Source organism: Anomaloglossus baeobatrachus, chromosome 2, assembly GCF_048569485.1.
Source record: "Anomaloglossus baeobatrachus isolate aAnoBae1 chromosome 2, aAnoBae1.hap1, whole genome shotgun sequence".
Lineage (NCBI taxonomy): Eukaryota > Metazoa > Chordata > Amphibia > Anura > Aromobatidae > Anomaloglossus > Anomaloglossus baeobatrachus.
Window position 1 is genome coordinate 585,344,480 of NC_134354.1, and position 20,782 is coordinate 585,365,261.

Below are 20,782 nucleotides of genomic sequence, written 5' to 3' on the forward strand. Positions count from 1 at the left end.
CAAAGTATTACACTAAAAGTGTAAAGCCCCTCCCCTTCAGCCTATACACCCCCCGTACTGCTACGGGCTCATCAGTTTTTATGCTTTGTGCGAAGGAGGTCAGACATGCACGCATAGCTCCACAGCTTAGTCAGCAGCAGCTGCTGACTATGTCGGATGGAAGAAAAGAGGGCCCATAACAGGGCCCCCAGCATGCTCCCTTCTCACCCCACTCTTGTCGGCGGTGTTGTTAAGGTTGAGGTATCCATTGCGGGTACGGAGGCTGGAGCCCACATGCTGCTTTCCTTCCCCATCCCTCAATTAGGGCTCTGGGTGAAGTGGGATCCTATCGGTCTCCAGGCACATGAGACCGTGCTCCATCCACAGCTCCTGAGGACCATGCTGGATAGGAGCCGAGTATCGTTCAGGGACATGGCCCTGCTACTTTGAGGTACTCTGTGTCCCCGTGGGGACCGCGCACAGCAACACTCCAGCATTGCTGGGTGTGCTAGTGCACCGGGGACAGCAGCGCTGACTGCGTTTGTGCCATTACACACTTCAGCGTCGCTGAGTGTGTTCGTGTAGGGGGACTGCCGCGCTGACCGCCGCTGCCATGGTTATCACTGCGGCGCGGCTGGGACTGTTAGTGCGCCGGGGACTTCCGCGCCGACCGCGCTTATACGGCGGCCGCGCTTATAACTCGAGTCCCCGGCTTTTGCGGCCTAGTCTCGTTTTCTTCCCGCCCCCAGCCCTGCCAGTCAGGGGAAGGGCGGGACGCTGTACAGGACGGCAGCACTGAGGGCTGGAGCATGCTTTGCATACTCCACCCCCCTCACTCTGCACAGTGGGGCACCAGTTCCCGCACTTTTCTGGGTCACGCCCACGGCTCCCTCCTCTCCTCAGGACGCCGGCAGCCATTCCTCTCAGCTCTGCTAACGCTGGAGAGGAGAGACAAGCTCAGGGAGACCCAGGCAGGATTTCTGGTGCCCACACAACCGCTTTCCGAAGGCGGTAAGCAGCACCTGTGGTGCTAGCCCCACTAGTGCAGAAGTGTACGTATAGATTACATGATTATAGACTATACTTTACACTGTATGGTGCACTGTTGATTTTTGTCTATATACCCTCCTGTATTGCTCAGAGGAGACAACAGCATGTCGTCCACAAATAGCAAGGGTGCCAAAGCACAGACTTACTATGCTGCCTGTGCAGCATGTACGGCTATACTGCCGGCAGGTTCCACTGACCCTCATTGTGTGCAATGCTCGGCCCCTGTGGCACTTTCTCAGCCGGAGCCTCTGCTAAGGGCGGCCCAGGGAGAACCACCTGTTAACACTGTCCAGGTGACAGGGACGGAGTTTGCAGTTTTTACTGAAAGACTTTCTGAGACTATGGCTAAGATATTAGAAGCCTTGCAGTCCAGGCCGGCATCTCAAGCCAGGGGCACTGTGGAATCATTGCCCCCTGGTCCCCCTCAGTTGGAACAGCAATGTCCTCCCGGGGTGTCTCATGGATCCCAGGGTGAGGTCTCTGACACGGACCGCAGCCCCAGACCGATTAAGCGAGCTCGCTATGATATCCCCTCGACATCATCACAATGTTCAGGGTCTCAGCGAGAGGACTCTCTGTATGATGAAGCGGAGGTAGCTGATCAGGATTCTGATCCTGAAGCCGCTCTCAACCTTGATACTCCTGATGGGGACGCCATAGTGAATGATCTTATTGCGTCCATCAATGAAATGTTGGATATTTCTCCCTCAGCTCCTCCAGTGGAGGAGTCGGCTTCTCAGCAGGAGAAATTCCGTTTCAGGTTTCCCAAGCGTACAAAGAGTATGTTTCTGGACCACTCTGACTTCAGAGAGGCAGTCCAGAAACACCGAGCTTGTCCAGATAAGCGTTTTTCCAAGCGCCTTAAGGATACACGTTACCCTTTCCCCCCTGACGTGGTCAAGGGCTGGACGCAGTGTCCCAAGGTGGATCCTCCAATCTCCAGACTTGCGGCTAGATCCATAGTTGCAGTGGAAGATGGAGCTTCACTCAAGGATGCCACTGACAGACAGATGGCGCTCTGGTTGAAATCCATCTATGAAGCTATCGGCGCGTCTTTTGCTCCAGCATTCGCAGCCGTATGGGCACTCCAAGCTATCTCAGCTGGTCAGGCGCAAATTGACGCACTCACACGTACGTCTGCGCCGCGGGTGGCGTCTATAACCTCTCAAACGTCAGCATTTGCGTCCTACGCTATTAATGCTGTCCTGGACTCTGCGAGCCGTACGGCGGTTGCAGCCGACAATTCGGTGGCAATACGCAGGGCCTTGTGGCTGCGGGAATGGAAGGCAGATTCGGCTTCCAAAAAAGTGCTTAACTGGATTGCCATTTTCTGGCGACCGTTTGTTTGGTGAGAGATTGGATGAAATCATCAAACAATCCAAGGGAAAGGAAACATCCTTACCCCAGGCCAAACCAAAAACACCCCAACAGAGGAGGGGACAGTCGAGGTTTCGGTCCTTTCGGGGTGCGGGCAGGTCCCAATTCTCCTCGTCCAAAAGGCCTCAGAAGGATCAGAGGAACTCCGACGCATGGCGGTCTAAATCACGCCCTAAAAAGACCGCCGGAGGTGCCGCTACTAAGGCGGCTTCCTCATGACTTACGGCCTCCTCACACCGCATCCTCGGTCGGTGGCAGGCTCTCCCGCTTTTGCGACACCTGGCTGCCACAAGTAAAAGACCGTTGGGTGAGAGACATTTTGTCTCACGGTTACAGGATAGAGTTCAGCTCTCGTCCTCCGACTCGATTCTTCAGAACATCTCCGCCTCCCGAGCGAGCCGAGGCTCTTCTGCAGGCGGTGGGCATTCTGAAGGCAGAAGGAGTGGTGGTCCCGGTTCCTCTTCAGCAACAGGGCCACGGTTTCTACTCCAACCTGTTTGTGGTTCCAAAGAAGGACGGGTCCTTCCGTCCTGTTTTGGACCTAAAACTGCTCAACAAACACGTAAGGACCAGGCGGTTCCGAATGGAATCCCTCCGCTCCGTCATCGCCTCAATGTCCCAAGGAGATTTCCTAGCATCGATCGATATCAAGGATGCTTATCTCCACGTACCAATTGCTCCAGAGCATCAGCGCTTCTTGCGCTTCGCCATAGGAGACGAACACCTTCAGTTCGCGGCACTGCCGTTCGGCCTGGCGACAGCCCCAAGGGTTTTCACCAAGGTCAGGGCTACAGTAGTTGCGGTCCTCCACTCTCAGGGTCACTCAGTGATACCTTACTTAGACGATCTGCTGGTCAAGGCACCCTCTCAAGAGGCATGCCAACACAGCCTCAACGTTACACTGGAGATTCTCCAGAGTTTCGGGTGGATCATCAATTTTCCAAAGTCAAATCTGACACCGGTCCAATCGCTGACATATCTTGGCATGGAGTTTCACACTCTTCCAGCGATAGTGAAGCTTCCGCTGGACAAACAGCGTTCACTACAGACAGGGGTGCAATCTCTCCTTCAAGGTCGGTCACACCCCTTGAGGCGCCTCATGCACTTCCTGGGGAAGATGGTGGCAGCAATGGAAGCAGTCCCTTTCGCGCAGTTTCACCTGCGTCCACTTCAATGGGACATCCTACGCAAGTGGGACAGGATGCCGACGTCCCTAGACAGGAACGTTTCCCTCTCTCAGGCAACCAAAGCTTCCCTTCGGTGGTGGCTTCTTCCCACTTCATTATCGAAGGGGAAATCCTTCCTACCCCCATCCTGGGCGGTGGTCACGACGGACGCGAGTCTGTCAGGGTGGGGAGCAGTTTTTCTCCACCACAGGGCTCAGGGTACGTGGACTCAGCAAGAGTCCTCACTTCAGATCAATGTTCTGGAGATCAGGGCAGTGTATCTTGCCCTAAAAGCGTTCCAGCAGTGGCTGGAAGGCAAGCAGATCCGAATTCAGTCGGACAACTCCACAGCGGTGGCTTACATCAACCACCAAGGTGGGACACGCAGTCGGCAAGCCTTCCAGGAAGTCCGGCGGATTCTGCTGTGGGTGGAAGCCACAGCATCCACCATATCCGCAGTTCACATCCCGGGCGTAGAAAACTGGGAAGCAGACTTTCTCAGTCGCCAGGGCATGGACGCAGGGGAATGGTCCCTTCACCCGGACGTGTTTCAGGAGATCTGTTGCCGCTGGGGGATGCCGGACGTCGACCTAATGGCGTCACGGCACAACAACAAGGTCCCAACATTCATGGCTCGATCTCAAGATCACAGAGCTCTGGCGGCAGACGCCTTAGTTCAGGATTGGTCGCAGTTTCGGCTTCCTTATGTGTTTCCTCCTCTGGCACTGTTGCCCAGAGTGTTACGCAAGATCAGGGCCGACTGCCGCCGCGTCATCCTCGTCGCTCCAGACTGGCCGAGGAGGTCGTGGTACCCGGATCTGTGGCATCTCACGGTCGGCCAACCGTGGGCACTGCCAGACCGACCAGATTTGCTGTCTCAAGGGCCGTTTTTCCACCTGAATTCTGCGGCCCTCAACCTGACTGTGTGGCCATTGAGTCCTGGATCCTAGCGTCTTCAGGATTATCTCAAGAGGTCATTGCCACTATGAGACAGGCTAGGAAACCTACGTCCGCCAAGATCTACTTTTCTCGAACGGCGCCCCTGCGCCGCTCGGATGCCCTCTTTGTCCTTGTCGCTAGTCAGCGTAAAGGGACACAAGCTTCCAAGTCAACCCTGGCTCGGTGGATCAAGGAACCAATTCTCGAAGCTTACCGTTCCTCGGGGCTTCCGGTTCCCTCAGGACTGAAGGCCCATTCTACCAGGGCCGTGGGAGCGTCCTGGGCCTTGCGACACCAGGCTACGGCTCAGCAGGTGTGTCAGGCAGCTACCTGGTTGAGCCTGCACACTTTCACGAAGCACTATCAGGTGCATACCTATGCTTTGGCAGATGCCAGCCTAGGTAGGCGAGTCCTTCAGGCGGCAGTTGCCCACCTGTAGGACGGAGCCGTTACGGCTCTATTATGAGGTATTATTTACCCACCCAGGGACTGCTTTTGGACGTCCCAATTGTCTGGGTCTCCCAATTAGGAGCGACAAAGAAGAAGGGAATTTTGTTTACTTACCGTAAATTCCTTTTCTTCTAGCTCCAATTGGGAGACCCAGCACCCGCCCCTGTTTTTTGTATAACACATGTTGTTCATGTTAAATGGTTTCAGTTCTCCGATATTCCTTCGGATTGAATTTACTTTAAACCAGTTTATAATTTTTTCCTCCTTCGGGCTTTTGCACCAAAACTGATGAGCCCGTAGCAGTACGGGGGGTGTATAGGCTGAAGGGGAGGGGCTTTACACTTTTAGTGTAATACTTTGTGTGACCTCCGGAGGCATAAGCTATACACCCAATTGTCTGGGTCTCCCAATTGGAGCTAGAAGAAAAGGAATTTACGGTAAGTAAACAAAATTCCCTTCTTTCCCAGTGCAGGGAATTTAATGTCCAACCTATGCCTCTGGCGATCCCCAGAATTCTTGATTTTTTTTTTTTTTATTTGCAGTCAGGTTGCAAAAGGGGTTGGCCCTCCGCTCCCTTAAGGGGCAGGTTTCATCTCTCTCGATATTCTATCAATACTGCCTAGCTTGCAATCCGCAAGTCAAGACTGTCCTCAAGGGTGTTTCCCATCTAGTTTCCCTATATAAACGGTCGCTGGACCCATGGGACCTCAATCTCGTTTTGGACGGTATCCAGAGGTCCCCTTTTGAACCTCTTAAGGAATCTTCTCTTGCTCTTCTGTCCTGGAAGGTAACATTCTTAGTGGCGATTACGTCCATCAGACAAGTTTCGGAACTGGCAGCACTCTCTTGCCGCGAACCCTTTCTGATCTTTCATCAGGACAAGGTGGTTCTACGCCCCCTTCCGGATTTTTTTCCGAAGGTTACTTCCCCGTTTCATATGAACGAGGACATTGTTCTGCCTTCCTTTTGTCCACACCCAGTCCATAGGGTGGAAAGGGTTCTATATTCGCTAGACCTTGTGAGGGCTCTCAGATATTACGTACCTAGGACAGCCCCTTTAGGAACATAGACTCCTTGTTCATCATTCTTGAAAGGCCTAAGAAAGGAGAGGCAGCTTCATAGGCAACGCAGGCTCGCTGGATTCGCTCTGTGATCCAGGAGGTCTACCGCTTGCAACTCAAGCCCATTCCTAGTGGGCTGCGGACTCATTCCACGCGAGCAGTTGGCGCATCTTGGGCCATTAGGCATCAGGCTTCAGTGGAACAGAGGTGTAAGGCTGCGACCTGGTCTTGCCTACATACTGTTTCAAAGCATTACTGAGTCCATACCCAGGCTTCGGCTGAGGCGAACCTAGGTAGGAAAATTCTGCAAACGATAGGTACTCCACTATCTCAGTAGGCGCTCCTGGCTATCTGGGACTGGTTCCTAGTCCTTGGGTTGCGTTGTTTATTGTTTACCCACCCATGGACTGCTTTAGGACGTCCCATGGTCCTGTGTCCCCCAATGAGGCGTCAGAGAAGAACGGATTTTTGTGTACTCACCGTAAAATCGTTTTCTCTTAGCCATCATTGGGGGACACAGCACCCTCCCTTTTGCCCTGTTGGGCCTTAGCTTTTTTCTGTCTCAGTACTTTTTTGTTATGAGTATTCACTCACGTTTTTTGTTACTTATTCTCCTACTGCTTGTGTACTAAAACTGAAGTAGCCTGGCTTGGCCAGGGGGTGTATACTGCAGGGGAGGAGCTAACATCTTTGCATCTACTTAGTGTCCTCCTATGGATAAGCAGCATAAGCAGAATGTAATTTTACATTCTGAAGGGGTTAAGAACAGAAAGTCTAGGTGAGGCCACCTTTCCAGTCTCAGTGACTGTGTCACTATTCTGAGCTCAGTGGACAGTGTTCTGGAGATAAGTGTAGGTCGAAGGGGTTAGACCTGCATCTCTTTAGGCCATGTGCCCATGTGGCTTTTCTCTTTTTTTTTTTTTTTTTTGCAGTTTTTCATGCCTTTCTTCAGCGCTCTATTGGGAGACCCAGACGATTGGGGTATAGCTACTGCCTCCGGAGGCCACACAAAGCACTACACTAAAAAGTGCAAGGCCCCTCCCCTTCTGGCTATACCCCCCCGTGGTATCACGGGTTCTCCAGTTTTCAAGCTTTGTGCGAAGGAGGTCAGACATCCATGCATAGCTCCACAGATTTTAGTCAGCAGTAGCTGCTGACTATTTCGGATGGAAGAAAAGAGGGCCCATATAGGGCCCCCAGCATGCTCCCTTCTCACCCGTTGATGGTGTTGTAAGGTTGAGGTACCTATTGCTGGTACGGAGGCTGGAGCCCACATGCTGCTTTCCTTCCACATCCCCCTGGGGGGCTCTGAGGAAGTGGGATCCTGCCGGCCTCAAAGCTCTGACGCCGGGCTCCATCCACAGACCCATTTGAACCTGCTGGATACGGAGCTGGAGTACCGTTCAGGGACATGGCCCTGCACCATTACAGGTACTCTGTGTCCCCGTACACACAGGCACAGCACACTCCAGACTTGCTGGGTGTGCTAGTGCGCCGGGGACAGTAAAGGGTTACAGTCACTGCAGCTTTGCTGAGTGACTTTGTGTATTGGGAACTACCGCGCCGGACGCTCCGGGAGCGGCGGCGCGGCTGGGACTTGTAGTTCGCCGGGGACTGGGCGCCGACCGCGCTTTTACGGCGGCGGCGCTTATAAATCCAGTCCCCGGCTTCTGCGGCCTAGTGCCGCTTCGTTCCCGCCCCCTCCCTGTCACTCAGGGAAGGGGACAGACGCTGAGCAATCAGCAGCGCCGAGGGCTGGAGCCGTATTTACATGCTCCAGCCCTCTCACTGCACACTGTCGGACGCCGGATTCCCGCTCTGACTTGGGGGCACGCCCACGGCCCGCCCCTCCTCACACGAGCTGGGGAAGACGCCGGCAGCCATTACTGCAGTCCGAGCTCGGACTTTCGGCAACCAGGCAGGACGGTGGCGACCATACACCCGCTTATAGGCGGGCGGTAAGCGGCACACATAGTGCTGACCCCAATATATACTGCAGTGTGTACATGTGTATTTTAACTGCATAGGTCGCTATATGCCCGCTTGGAGAGCGACACATCAGCAGCAGGAAAGCAGGTGTGCTAAGGCACAGGCTTTCTAGGCTGCTTGTATTGCACGTACTGAAGTGTTCATTTGTGTTTATGCTTGTATGCTATACACTGCACTGTACAGTCGCTAGTCTTAGCTATATTCTCCTGGAATGGCTAGACTACAGCAGCAGAAAACCAAGGGTGCTGGGGCACAGGTTTTTTTCTATGCTGCTTGTATTGCATGGGCTGCAGTGTGCATTTGTACTTGTGCTTGTATGCTATACATTGCACTGTATGGTCACTCTTCTGGGCTATATTCCCCTAGATGACTAGTCTACAGCAGCAGAAGAGCAGAGGTGCCAGGGCACAGGCTTCTATGCTGCTTGTATTGCTTGTGCTGCAGTGTTCATTTGTACTTTATGCTTGTATGCTATACATTGCACTGTACGGTCACCAATCTTGGCTATATACTTCTAGATGGCTAGTCGGCAGCGGCAAAAAAGCAACACAGATTTTCAGTGCTGTTTTTACTACATGGGATGCTGTTCATGACACCGTCCCATTGTGTGCATGCTCCCCTGTAGCACTTCGTCTGCCGGGGTCTCTAGCACTTCGTCTGCCGGGGTCTCTACTAGTCGTGGCCAAAGAAACCACCTGTCATCCCTGTCCAAGGACAGGGACGGAGTTGCAGTTTCGACAGATATATTGTCATAAGATAGAGACTTGCAGTCCAGACAGGCCATGGGCAATCTTCCTGACCAACCTCATTTGGAACGGGGGGGTCCCAGGAGGACTCTCTGTATGATAAGGCAGCTCTCCAGGACTTTGATCCTGACATCGCTATCAATCCGGATACACCGGATGGTAACGCCATACGGAATGATCCTATAGCGTCCATCAATGGAAGGTTGGATCTTTCTCCCTCAGCTCCCCCAGTGGAGGAGTCAGCTTCACAGCAGGAGAAGTCCCTTTTCAGTATCTCAAACGGATATTGAGTATTTTTCTGGCCACGCTGACTTCAGAGAAGCAGTCCAGAAACACCACGCTTACCAGATAAGCGTCTTCTCCAAACGTTTTTAAGATACACGTTATCCCTTTTCCCCTGACGTGGTCAAGCGCTGGACCCAGGGTCCAAAGGTGGATTCTCCAATCTCCAGGCTTGCGTCTAGAGCCATAGTTGCACTGGAGATGGGGCTTCACTTAAAGATGCCATTCACAGACAGATGGACTCTGGTTGAAATCTGTCTAGGAGGCTATCGGCGTGTCGGTTGCTCCGGCATTCACAGCCGTATAGGCAACCTAACCTTTTCAGCTGTTCTTGCGCAGCTGGCCTTGAGCACATGTACATCTGTACCGCAGAGGCGTCCGTAACTCCGCAATGTCTGCACTGCGACTTACCCTATTAATGCTGTCCTAAAAGTACAGTCGAGGTTTCGGTCCTTCCCAAGCTCGGGCAGGTCCCAATTGTCCTCGTGCAAAAGGGCTACAAAACCTCAGACGGGCTCAGATTCCGGCCGGGCTCAATCACGCCCAAGGAAGGCAGCCGGAGGAACCGCTACCAAGGCGGTCTCCTCATGACTCTCAGCTCTCTCTCTCTCTCCGCATCCGCGGTTGATGGCAGACTCCCCCGCCTTTGGCGACATTTAGCTGCCACAGGTCACAGACCGGTGGGTGACGGACATTGTGCTCACGTGCACAGGACAGTGTTCTGTTCTCGTCCTCCGACTCCATTCTTCAGAACGGCCCCACCTCCCCACCGAGCAGATGCCCTGCTGCAGGCGGTGGACGCTCTAAGAGCAGAAGGAGTGGTGATCCCTGTCCCCCCTCAGGAACGAGGGCGAGGGTTTGTACTCCAATCTCTTTGTGGCTCCAAAAAAGGACGGCTCCTTCCGTCCTGTTCTGGACCTAAAACTGCTCAATAAGCATGCGAACGCCAGGCGGTTCCGGATGGAATCCCTCCGATCCGTCATTACCTCAATGTCTCGAGGAGACTTCCTTGCCTCAACAGACATCAAAGATGCCTATCTCCACGTGCCAATTGCTACGGAGCACCAACGTTTTCTACGTTTTGTGATAGGAGACGACCATCTTCAGTTCGTAGCTCTGCCATTCGGTCTGGCGACAGCCCCACGGGTGTTCACCAAGGTCATGGCAGCAGTGGTAGCAGTCTTGCACTCTCAGGGACACCCGGTGATCCCTTACTTGGACGATCTACTCGTCAAAGCACCCTCCCTCGAGGCATGACAACGCAGCCTGAATGTTACGCTGGAGACTCTCCAGACTTTCGGGTGGATCATCAATTTGGCAAGGTCAAATCGGTCACCGACTCAATCACTAACGTATCTCGGCATGGAGTTCACACTCTATCAGCGATAGTGAAGCTTCCGCTGAACAAGCAGCGTTCACTGCAAACAGAGGTGCAGTCTTTCCTTCAAGGCCAGTCGCACCCCTTAAGGCGCCTCATGCACTTCCTAGGGAAGATGGTAGCAGCCATGGAGGCAGTTCCCTTTGCGCAGTTTCATCTGCGCCAACTGCAAGGGGACATTCTCCGCCAATGGGACGGGCAGTCAACCTCCCTGGACAGGAAAGTCTCCCTTTCCCAGACGGCCAAGGACTCTCTGCAATGGTGGCTTATTCCCACCTCATTGTCACAGTGAAGATCCTTCCTACCCCCATCCTGGGCAGTGGTCACGACAGATACGAGTCTGTCAGGGTGGGGAGCAGTTTGTCTCCGCCACAGGGCTCAGGGGACGTGGACTCAGCAGGAGTCCACCCTTCAGATCAATGTTCTGGAAATCGGGGCAGGGTATCTTACCCTACTAGCTTTCCAGCAGTGGCTAGAAAGAGAGCAGATCCGAATCCAGTCGGACAACTCCACAGCGGTGGCATACATCAACCACCAAGGAGGGACGCGCAGTCGGCAAGCCTTCCAGGAAGTCCGGCGAATCCTCATGTGGGTGGAGGACACAGCATCCACCATATCCGCAGTTCACATCCCGGGCGTAGAAAACTGGGAAGCAGACTTCCTCAGTCGCCAGGGTATGGACGCAGGGGAATGGTCCCTTCACCCGGACGTGTTTCAGGAAATCTGTCGCCGCTGGGGGGTGCCGGACGTCGACCTAATGGCGTCTCGGCACAACAACAAGGTCCCGGCATTTATGGCACGATCGCGCGATCACAGAGCTCTGGCGGCAGACGCCTTAGTGCAAGATTGGTCGCAGTTCCGGCTCACATATGTGTTTCCACCTCTGGCACTCTTGCCCAGAGTACTGCGCAAAAAATCAGATCCGATTGCAGCCGCGTCATACTCGTCGCCCCAGACTGGCCGAGGAGATCGTGGTACCCGGATCTGTGGCATCTCACGGTCGGCCGACCGTGGTCACTACCAGGCTGGCCAGACTTACTGTCCCAAGGGCCGTTTTTCCATCGGAATTCTGCGGCCCTGAACCTGACTGTGTGGCCATTGAGTCCTGGATCCTAGCGTCTTCAGGATTATCCCAAGGGGTCGTTGCCACCATGAAACAGGCTAGGAAGTCCACCTCTGCTAAGATCTACCACAGAACGTGGAAGATTTTCTTAACCTGGTGCTCGGCTCAGGGAGTGTCTCCCTGGCCATTTGCATTGCCTACTTTTCTTTCCTTCCTGCAATCGGGGTTAGAAAAGGGCTTGTCGCTCGGCTTCCTTAAGGGGGAAGTCTCGGCACTATCCGTGTTTTTTCAGAAGCGTCTAGCACGTCTTTCTAAGGTGCGCACGTCCCTACAGGGGGTCTGTCATATCGTACCCCCGTACAAGCGGCCGTTAGATCCATGGGATCTCAACAGGGTATTAGTTGCTCTCCAGAAGCCGCCTTTCGAGCCTCTGAAGGAAGTTTCCTTTCTCGCCTGTCACAGAAGGTGGCGTTTCTCGTGGCGATCACATCGCTTCGGCGAGTGTCTGAGCTGGCAGCTCTGTCATCCAAGGCTCCCTTCCTGGTGTTCCACCAGGACAAGGTAGTGCTGCGCCCCATTCCGGAGTTTCTCCCTAAGGTCGTATCCTCATTTCATCTTAATCAGGATATATCCTTGCCTTCCTTTTGTCCTCATCCGGTTCACCGGTATGAAAAGGACTTACGTTTGTTAGATCTGGTGAGAGCACTCAGACTCTACATTTCCCGCACGGCGCCCATGCGCCGTTCCGATGCACTTTTTGTCCTTGTCGCTGGTCCGCGCAAGGGGTTGCAGGCTTCTAAAGCCACCCTGGCTCGATGGATCAAAGAACCAATTCTAGAGGCCTACCGTTCTGCGGGGCTTCCGGTTCCTTCAGGGCTAAAAGCCCACTCAACCAGAGCCGTGGGTGCGTCCTGGGCATTACGACACCAGGCTTCGGCTCAACAAGTGTACCAGGCAGCTACCTGGTCCAGTCTGCACACTTTCACCAAGCATTATCAGGTGCATACCTATGCTTCGGCGGATGCCAGCTTAGGTAGAAGAGTCCTGCAGGCGGCAGTGACACCCCCGTAGGGGAGGGCTGTTTTGCAGCCCTAACATGAGGTATTTCTTTACCCACCCAGGGACAGCTTTTGGACGTCCCAATCGTCTGGGTCTCCCAATAGAGCGCTGAAGAAGAAGGGAATTTTGTTACTTACCGTAAATTCCTTTTCTTCTAGCTCTTATTGGGAGACCCAGCACCCGCCCTGTTGTCCTTCGGGATGTTTTTGTTGTTTGCGGGTACACATGTTGTTCATGTTGAACGGTTTTTCAGTTCTCCGATGTTAATCGGAGTTAATTTGTTTAAACCAGTTATTGGCTTTCCTCCTTCTTGCTTTGGCACTAAAACTGGAGAACCCGTGATACCACGGGGGGGTATAGCCAGAAGGGGAGGGGCCTTGCACTTTTTAGTGTAGTGCTTTGTGTGGCCTCCGGAGGCAGTAGCTATACCCCAATCGTCTGGGTCTCCCAATAAGAGCTAGAAGAAAAGGAATTTACGGTAAGTAACAAAATTCCCTTCTTTTCCTTGTTTATTTTAATAAAATCAGGGAAAAAGCATCCCAGCAAAGTCTATGAGAATCCTGACTTACTGTGCACACGCTGCTTCTTTTTATTTCTTGCAGATTTGCATGTCAATTGTTTGTTTTTCTATGTTTCTATAATTCCCTGTAGTGCTTTATCACTACAGTGGATTATAGTGCGGCATTTTGCCTCACACACCTTGCATACAGCATGGTGTGTGAGGATCTGTGTAGCTCAGTAACCCAGGGTTACCATGGCAGCAATCGGGTTCCTGTGATCGCAATACAGGGACACATTCGCCAGGGAGAGGTAAGTGATTCCTCTCCCTGCCTCCTGAATGCTGCGATCGCACTGATCGCAGCATTTAGGGAGTTAAACTGCCGGGAGCGGCGCGGGCAGTGAGAGCCTTCTTTATAAAGCCTTCTTTAGAAATGTTTGTGTGCAAGAAGTTGATTAGCTCTGATTACAGGTCTTCCATGCATTAGAATTTTCCGTGTGGTTTCAGAAGTGGTAAAAATGAGCCATACATACATTTCTTTCCAGTTTATTGCTTTATATATTAACTAGAAGGTGGCCCGATTCTAACACATCGGGTATTCTAGAATTTACGTATTGTGTAGTTCATGTATGATTTTTGTTATATATATATTTATTACCAAGTGTTTGTGTAGTGCGCTGTAAATGTTCTGGGTGTTGTCTGGGTGGGGGGTGTGTGAGAGCGGTGTTGTATGTGTGTTGCATTATGTGTGTTGCGTTGTTTGTGGAGCGCTGTGTGTCTGCAGCATTCTGTGTGTGTGGTGCTGTCTGTGTTGCGCGGTTTGTGTGGGGTGCGTGTGTGTGTTTTGGGGGGAGGTATGTTTTGTGCAGTGTGTGTGTTGCGCGGTATGTGCGTATATTTATTTATGCTGCGGTGTTTGTGTGTGTGGGTGTCTGTGTAGGGCGGCGTTTGTGGTTCCCAGTGTGTGTGTGTGGTGTGTTGTGCGGGTGTGGCGGTGTGTGTGTGTGTGGTGTGTTGTGCGGGTGTGGCGGTGTGTGTGTTTTGGGGGGAGGTGTGCACCCCTCATCGTGCTCCATCCCCCATGCTGCGCACCCCTCATCGTGCTCCATCCCCCATGCTGCGCACCCTCCATCATGCTCCATCCCCCATGCTGCGCACCCCCCCATCGTGCTCCATCCCCCATGCTGCGCACCCCTCATCGTGCTCCATCCCCCATGCTGCGCACCCCCTATTGTACTCCATCCCCCATGCTGCGCACCCCCCATCGTGCTCTATCCCCCATGCTGCGCACCCCCCATCGTGCTCCATCCGACATGCTGCGCAACCCCCATCGTGCTCCATCCCCCATGCTGCACACCCCCCATCGTGCTCTATCCCCCATGCTGCGCACCCCCCATCGTGCTCCATCCGACATGCTGCGCAACCCCCATCTTGCTCCATCCCCCATGCTGTGCAACCCCCATCGTGCTCCATTCCCCATGCTGCACACCCCTCATCGTGCTCCATCCCCCATGCTGCGCACCCCTCATCGTGCTCCATCCCCCATGCTGCGCACCCCTCATCGTGCTCCATCCCCCATGCTGCGCACCCTCCATCATGCTCCATCCCCCATGCTGCGCACCCCCCATCGTGCTCCATCCCCCATGCTGCGCACCCCTCATAGTGCTCCATCCCCCATGCTGCGCACCCCCTATTGTACTCCATCCCCCATGCTGCGCACCCCCCATCGTGCTCTATCCCCCATGCTGCGCACCCCCCATCGTGCTCCATCCGACATGCTGCGCAACCCCCATCGTGCTCCATCCCCCATGCTGCACACCCCCCATCGTGCTCTATCCCCCATGCTGCGCACACCCCCATCGTGCTCCATCCGACATGCTGCGCAACCCCCATCTTGCTCCATCCCCCATGCTGTGCAACCCCCATCGTGCTCCATTCCCCATGCTGCACACCCCTCATCGTGCTCCATCCCCCATGCTGCGCACCCCTCATCGTGCTCCATCCCCCATGCTGCGCACCCTCCATCATGCTCCATCCCCCATGCTGCGCACCCCCCCCCATCGTGCTCCATCCCCCATGCTGCTCACCCCCTATTGTACTCCATCCCCCATGCTGAGCACCCCCCATCGTGCTCTATCCCCCATGCTGCGCACCCCCCATCGTGCTCCATCCGACATGCTGTGCAACCCCCATCGTGCTCCATCCCCCATGCTGCACACCCCCCATCGTGCTCCATTCCCCATGCTGCACACCCCCCATCGTGCTCCATCCTCCATGCTGCACACCCCCCATCGTGCTACATCCCCCATGGTGCGCACCCCCCATCGTGCTCCATCCCCCATGCTGCACACCCCCCATCGTGCTCCATCCTCCATGCTGCGCACCCCCCATCGTGCTCCATCCTCCATGCTGCGCACCCCCCCATCGTGCTCCATCCTCCATGCTGCACACCCCCCATCGTGCTCCATCCCCCATGCTGGGGCCGCCGGGGGCGGGTCCGACCGTGGCAACGTGTGCCGAGGGCGGGGCTGAGCGGGCGAGGCGTCAGCGTATGCCGGCTCCCTGCACATGTGTACCGGGAGCCGGTGTACGCTGGTAACCATGATACACATCGGGTAACTAAGGGAACCGCTTCCTATAGTTACGCGATGTGTATCATGGTTACCAGCGTGTCCGCCGGGGGCGGGGCCGAGTGTGCCAACGTGTGGCGGGGGTGAGGCGTCAGCGTATGCCGGCTCCTTGCACATGTGTACCGGGAGCCGGTGTACGCTGGAGCGGGGCTGAGCGGGCGAGGCGTCAGCGTATGCCGGCTCCCTGCACATGTGTACCGGGAGCCGGTGTACGCTGGAGCGGGCGATGCATGCGGAGGTCCGGGGCGAGCGGCTAATCCATGCGGGGGGCGGGGCCAGGCTGAGGCGAGCGGCCAATCCGTGGGGGGGCGGAGCCAGGCCGAGCCCAGAGCGGCTAATCCATGCGGGGGGTGGGGCCAGGCCGAGCCAAGTGGCCAATCCGTGGGGGGGCGGGGCCAGGCCGAGCCCAGCGGCCAATCCGACAGTTGTCTCTTTTATGACACTGTCACGGTGCCACAATTTTCGAGCAAGACAGACAGACAGAATAAGTCAATTATATATATAGATGATTTGTTGTAATAGCCAAATATACATTTTGAAGTAATATTTCCGCTTTTACTCTTTTCAGATTGGTCAGCTTAATGTTCAGTCTCAGAATTTACCAGTTATCAAACAGTCCGTAAAAGAACGTCTCGGACCAGTTCCTTCCAGTAACCTGGAGCCAGCCGAGGCAGAAAGTGCTAATACAGAACCATCCCAGGTATATTGTACTTGTATATTGCCTTTTTCAGCATCTTCTACACTGCTTCTCCTCCTGGATTATTGTGCCTACTATTGTAATTATGTAAATATATATTAAGTTAAAAGGGTATTCCCATCTCCAAGATCCTATCCCAATGTGTAGTAGCAGAAGCTAATTACAGGAACTATACTACATTTTTAATTGGAGGTATTTGCTATTGTTATTATTACATTTAATATATATTGGGTTTTGATCTTGTTGATGGGAATACACTTTTAAGTTTCTTTTTTGGAACGCTTCCATTTAATCCCTCTACATTTTTTCTCAGGTTGTAGCAAAAGTATCAATAAAAGAAAGGTTGGGTTATATTCCAAAACACACCTCTATCACCACTGAAAAGGTGAGTAGCATACCTGCCTAATCCCTGCCATAGTCTTCAGAAACTCCCTTGACTTCCACTGCCTGCCTGCCTGTCTGTGTGTGACGTGGGCACTGTCACTTACTGGGCTGCTTTCTGCAGTTTTCATAAAATCACTTTTTTATCAGCAAGAGATTATCACTAAAAAGGCCCCGTCACACATTGAGATAAATCTTTGGCTGATCTGTGGTTGCAGTGAAATCATGGACATATTGTTCCATTTGTACATAGCCACAAACCTGGCACTGATTGTCCACAATTTCACTGCAACCACAGATCTGCCGCAGATTTATCTCTGTGTGTGACAGGGCCTTTAGTCTAGTAAATCTGTTGCCAGATAATTCTCCATATTCCTCCATTTTCTTTGCAACCTCTCAGCCACCACTGATTGGCAGCTGTCTGCCAATGTACAGTGTACACAAAGCTGCTAATCAGTGGTAGATATACAGCAGAGACATTGATTTTTATCAGAACTGCAGTCAGTGGCCCAGTAGGTTGCTCTGATATTACCTTGCAAAAACCTGATCACAGATTCCCTTTACTATTCTATTCTTCATGAGTACAAAAACTGTTCTAGTACTGCTTAAAATGATATGGAGTATTTTATGTTTCATTCTTATTTGTAGGTATTGTCCACCTCAACAGGACTCACAAAAACTGTTTACAACCCAGAAGCTTTAAAAGTCATCCAAAAATCTGTAACCTACGCTGCTGCAGTGGACAACACTGATGTACAGAAAAGGAAACAGGTGACCGCAGATATATATGTTTTGTTGTTTCAGAAAAGGAGGTGTATAACGTTCATTGCGCTGTTGTTTTCTCCTTGTTGCGAGGGGAAAGCTTTCATAGTAATCAAGCAGTTTGTCAGGCTCCACTCATGTCTGTCGGGGCTATTTGTTTTATCCTACGTTTATGTGCATGTGTGGTGTTCTCTACATCATATGTGCAGAGTCCTTTCATTGTAATTAGTGAATTAGAGATCGTACTCTGAGTATGTGCAAATAGGAACTTAGCAAGAGGATGGGAAAGAAATGCCCGGATGGCAGGATACGTTAGTGTCACTAGTTTCACTAATGCTGCATTCTCGCATTGAGGACATGTACATAAAAAGGCCTAATACACCACTTTATTGACATCAAAATGACTCTTAGGTTCCCTGGCAGCATAGTGTTCCTTTTCTACACATCATTAGGCAGTCCCCATTTAATTTGTGTTTTAACCTAATTTTTCAATTCTGACCAATGTCACTTTGACGCAATAACTCTGAAAAGCTTCAAGATATCCATTTTTCTTTTTTTTAATTCTTTTAGCAATTTTTCAAATCTTAATTATTCCTTTAATACATAGTCGTACCACACACACAAACAGTAATATGTGACATTTCCGTCTTGTCTGCTTTCCATCACCACCATTTGTAAAATGTTCCTTTGTTTTTAGAATGTTAGAAGCTTTAAGAATATAGCAAGACTTTTTTTTTTTTTTTTTAAGGAAATATACAAAACTTATTTGTTAGAGACTTATTCAGTTTTGAAGGGACTTTGACGGACCTACGTACCGTATTTTTCGGACCATAAGACGCACTTTTTTTCCTCCAAATTTGGGAGGAAAGTGTGGGGTGCGTCTTATGGTCTGAAGCTGCGGGGTAGGGAGCTGTGGGGGAGTCAGCGCTATGCAGTGGGATCACAGGAGGAAGGGAGGGTCGCAGCTACAGGAAGCCGGCGCTGGAGAAACCACGTGTGCCTGCTGCTTAAAGTAAGTGAATATTCATGAGCTGCTCCCCGCCCACCTCTCTCTGCAGTCAGCAGGGGTGAGGAGCAGCTAATCAATAGTTTAATGTAAACAGCGGTCACACGTGGGTTCTCCAGACGCTGGCTTCCTGCAGCGGCTGGGGAGACTGTGTGTCCGCTGTGTAGGAGGCAGGAGCAGGGTGCCGCTGCAGTCATGTCTCGCCCGGAGGAAGTGCAGATCACTGCAATGTCCGGGCCAGAGCACGGCATACCTTCACAGCACAGCCGCAGTCTCTGTGCTGAGGGCTCAAATTACTTTCACTTTGCTCCTGCTGCCTCTGCAATAGAAACAGTCTCCCGTAGCTGACAAGGACCTACAGTGATGTAATGCAGAGGGGTGGGCCAGAACAGCATAGAACAGCACAGTGCCCGCCTCTTTATTACATCACTGCAGGTCCTTGAGTTATGGGAGACTTTGCTTTTAATGCCAGGACCAAACTGAAGCATGGTGAGCATCACATCAGTAAAAGTAAGGCAATAAAATAGTATATAAAGGCATTACTGTACACCTGGATGGGGTTGGATCAGATATATATTACACACACACACACACACACACACACACACACACACACACACACACTATATAACTCTATATTTACACACACACACACACACACACACACACACACACACACACACACACACACACACACAGTATATAACTATAACACACACACACACACTAGATTGAAGGATCGCACATATAATGATGGCGAACATACATATTCCACGATGGGGGCCATATATACCTGGAAGGTACCCAGAATGGGGGATATGAGGACAGAATTTGGAGATATTATTACCTCAGTAACACTGTCAGCCGTAAAATAAGTGTGTCATGACCACATTCTTTTACTTTAATTTTATTTTTTTTCTATTTTTTCCTCCTCTAAAACAAGGGTGCGTCTTTATAGTCCGTTGCGTCTTATAGTCCGAAAAATACGGTATATATTGGAAAACCCTCAAACAGCACCCCTCATATTCAAAACTGATGTCAGGTTTATTAACCCTTCAGCTGCTTTTCAGGAATGAATGGGGCATGACTAAATGTTGCTAATTTCTGTACAGAGAACCTATAAATGGCCACTTAAATATTGGTCTCTACACAGAAAATGAAGAAAAACCTAAAAATTTCAGGCGTACAAAGTCAATAATTGTAATAAAAAGACAAATATTTAATGAGAAATTGTTTTAACTTAATCTAAAAGGGGATGAGTAACTGAAATAACCCGATCAAGAGGATTTTTCACACACACACACACACACACACACACACACACACACACACACACACACACACACACACACACATATATATATATATATATATATATATATATATATATATATATATATATATATATATTATATTTCTCTATCGTTTCATTGGGGGACACAGGACCTTGGGTTATGCTGCTGTCACTAGGAGGCTGACACTAAGTAAACATAAAAAGTTAGCTCCTCCCTAGCAGTATACACCCCGAGCCGGAGGCGGGCCCAGTTTTAGCTTAGTGTCGTAGGAGGCTGAAGTGGGCCGTCTCGGCCCCCCCTCAGCCATTTGTGTTTTTGCACTTTTTTCCTTTTATTTCTGCGCCGCTCATCGCTCTCATACCTGTCTTCTTTTTCTCTGCAGGTATTCTCTTCACTCATCCTCCGCAGCTCTGTGGGTACCACTCCCCAGGGTCGCAGGGGCTTGAGATTTCGGGCCCTCTCCCCCGTCCATCCCCGTGGTACCACTCCCGGGGTTGCACGTGTGGGCAGGTTGTCGTGGGCACCCCTGATTCGCCCTGCGGTATCACCCCAAAGGGTGTACAGCAGGGATGGGACCTCCGCAGCGCGTGTGTAATCCGATGGGGCCCTGTCACGCTGCCTTCACCTGCAGGGGGCTCCTTCCCCCATCATAATGTCCACTTCCCTGCCTCAGCACGCTCTCCCCCGGAGTCCTCAGTCTTCCTGGTCGAGGGCACTGTGCACAGGCAGGGGCAGGTGCGCCCTGCCTGCACCGCATCCGTCGCTGGGCCGGCGCCGCCGAGAACAGGTAGGACCGACCTCTCCTTCACCTTCCCGGCCCTTTCCGGCCCTCTCCAAAATTTAGGCCCCGGTCTCGGCCTAGTCGCTCTGCGTCCTAGCCACGCCCCCGCTGCAGCGCTATTGGCCGCCGGTCGTCTGGCCCAGTCTCCTCCCACCGCTCTGCCTCCTGGCTTGTGGTGGGGGCTGTGGATCC

General features: G+C 52.3%; 1 protein-coding gene across 1 annotated transcript in view; it reads left to right on the forward strand.

Moving 5' to 3' along the window:
* RBM26 (RNA binding motif protein 26) overlaps window positions 1–20,782 on the forward strand; it is a 252,850-nt gene that overhangs the window by 138,649 nt on the left and 93,419 nt on the right. The window contains exons 14-16 of the mRNA XM_075336770.1: window positions 16,237–16,368; window positions 16,679–16,750; window positions 17,395–17,517. Coding sequence (XP_075192885.1) covers window positions 16,237–16,368; window positions 16,679–16,750; window positions 17,395–17,517 — 327 coding nt within the window. The remainder of the gene's footprint in view (window positions 1–16,236; window positions 16,369–16,678; window positions 16,751–17,394; window positions 17,518–20,782) is intronic.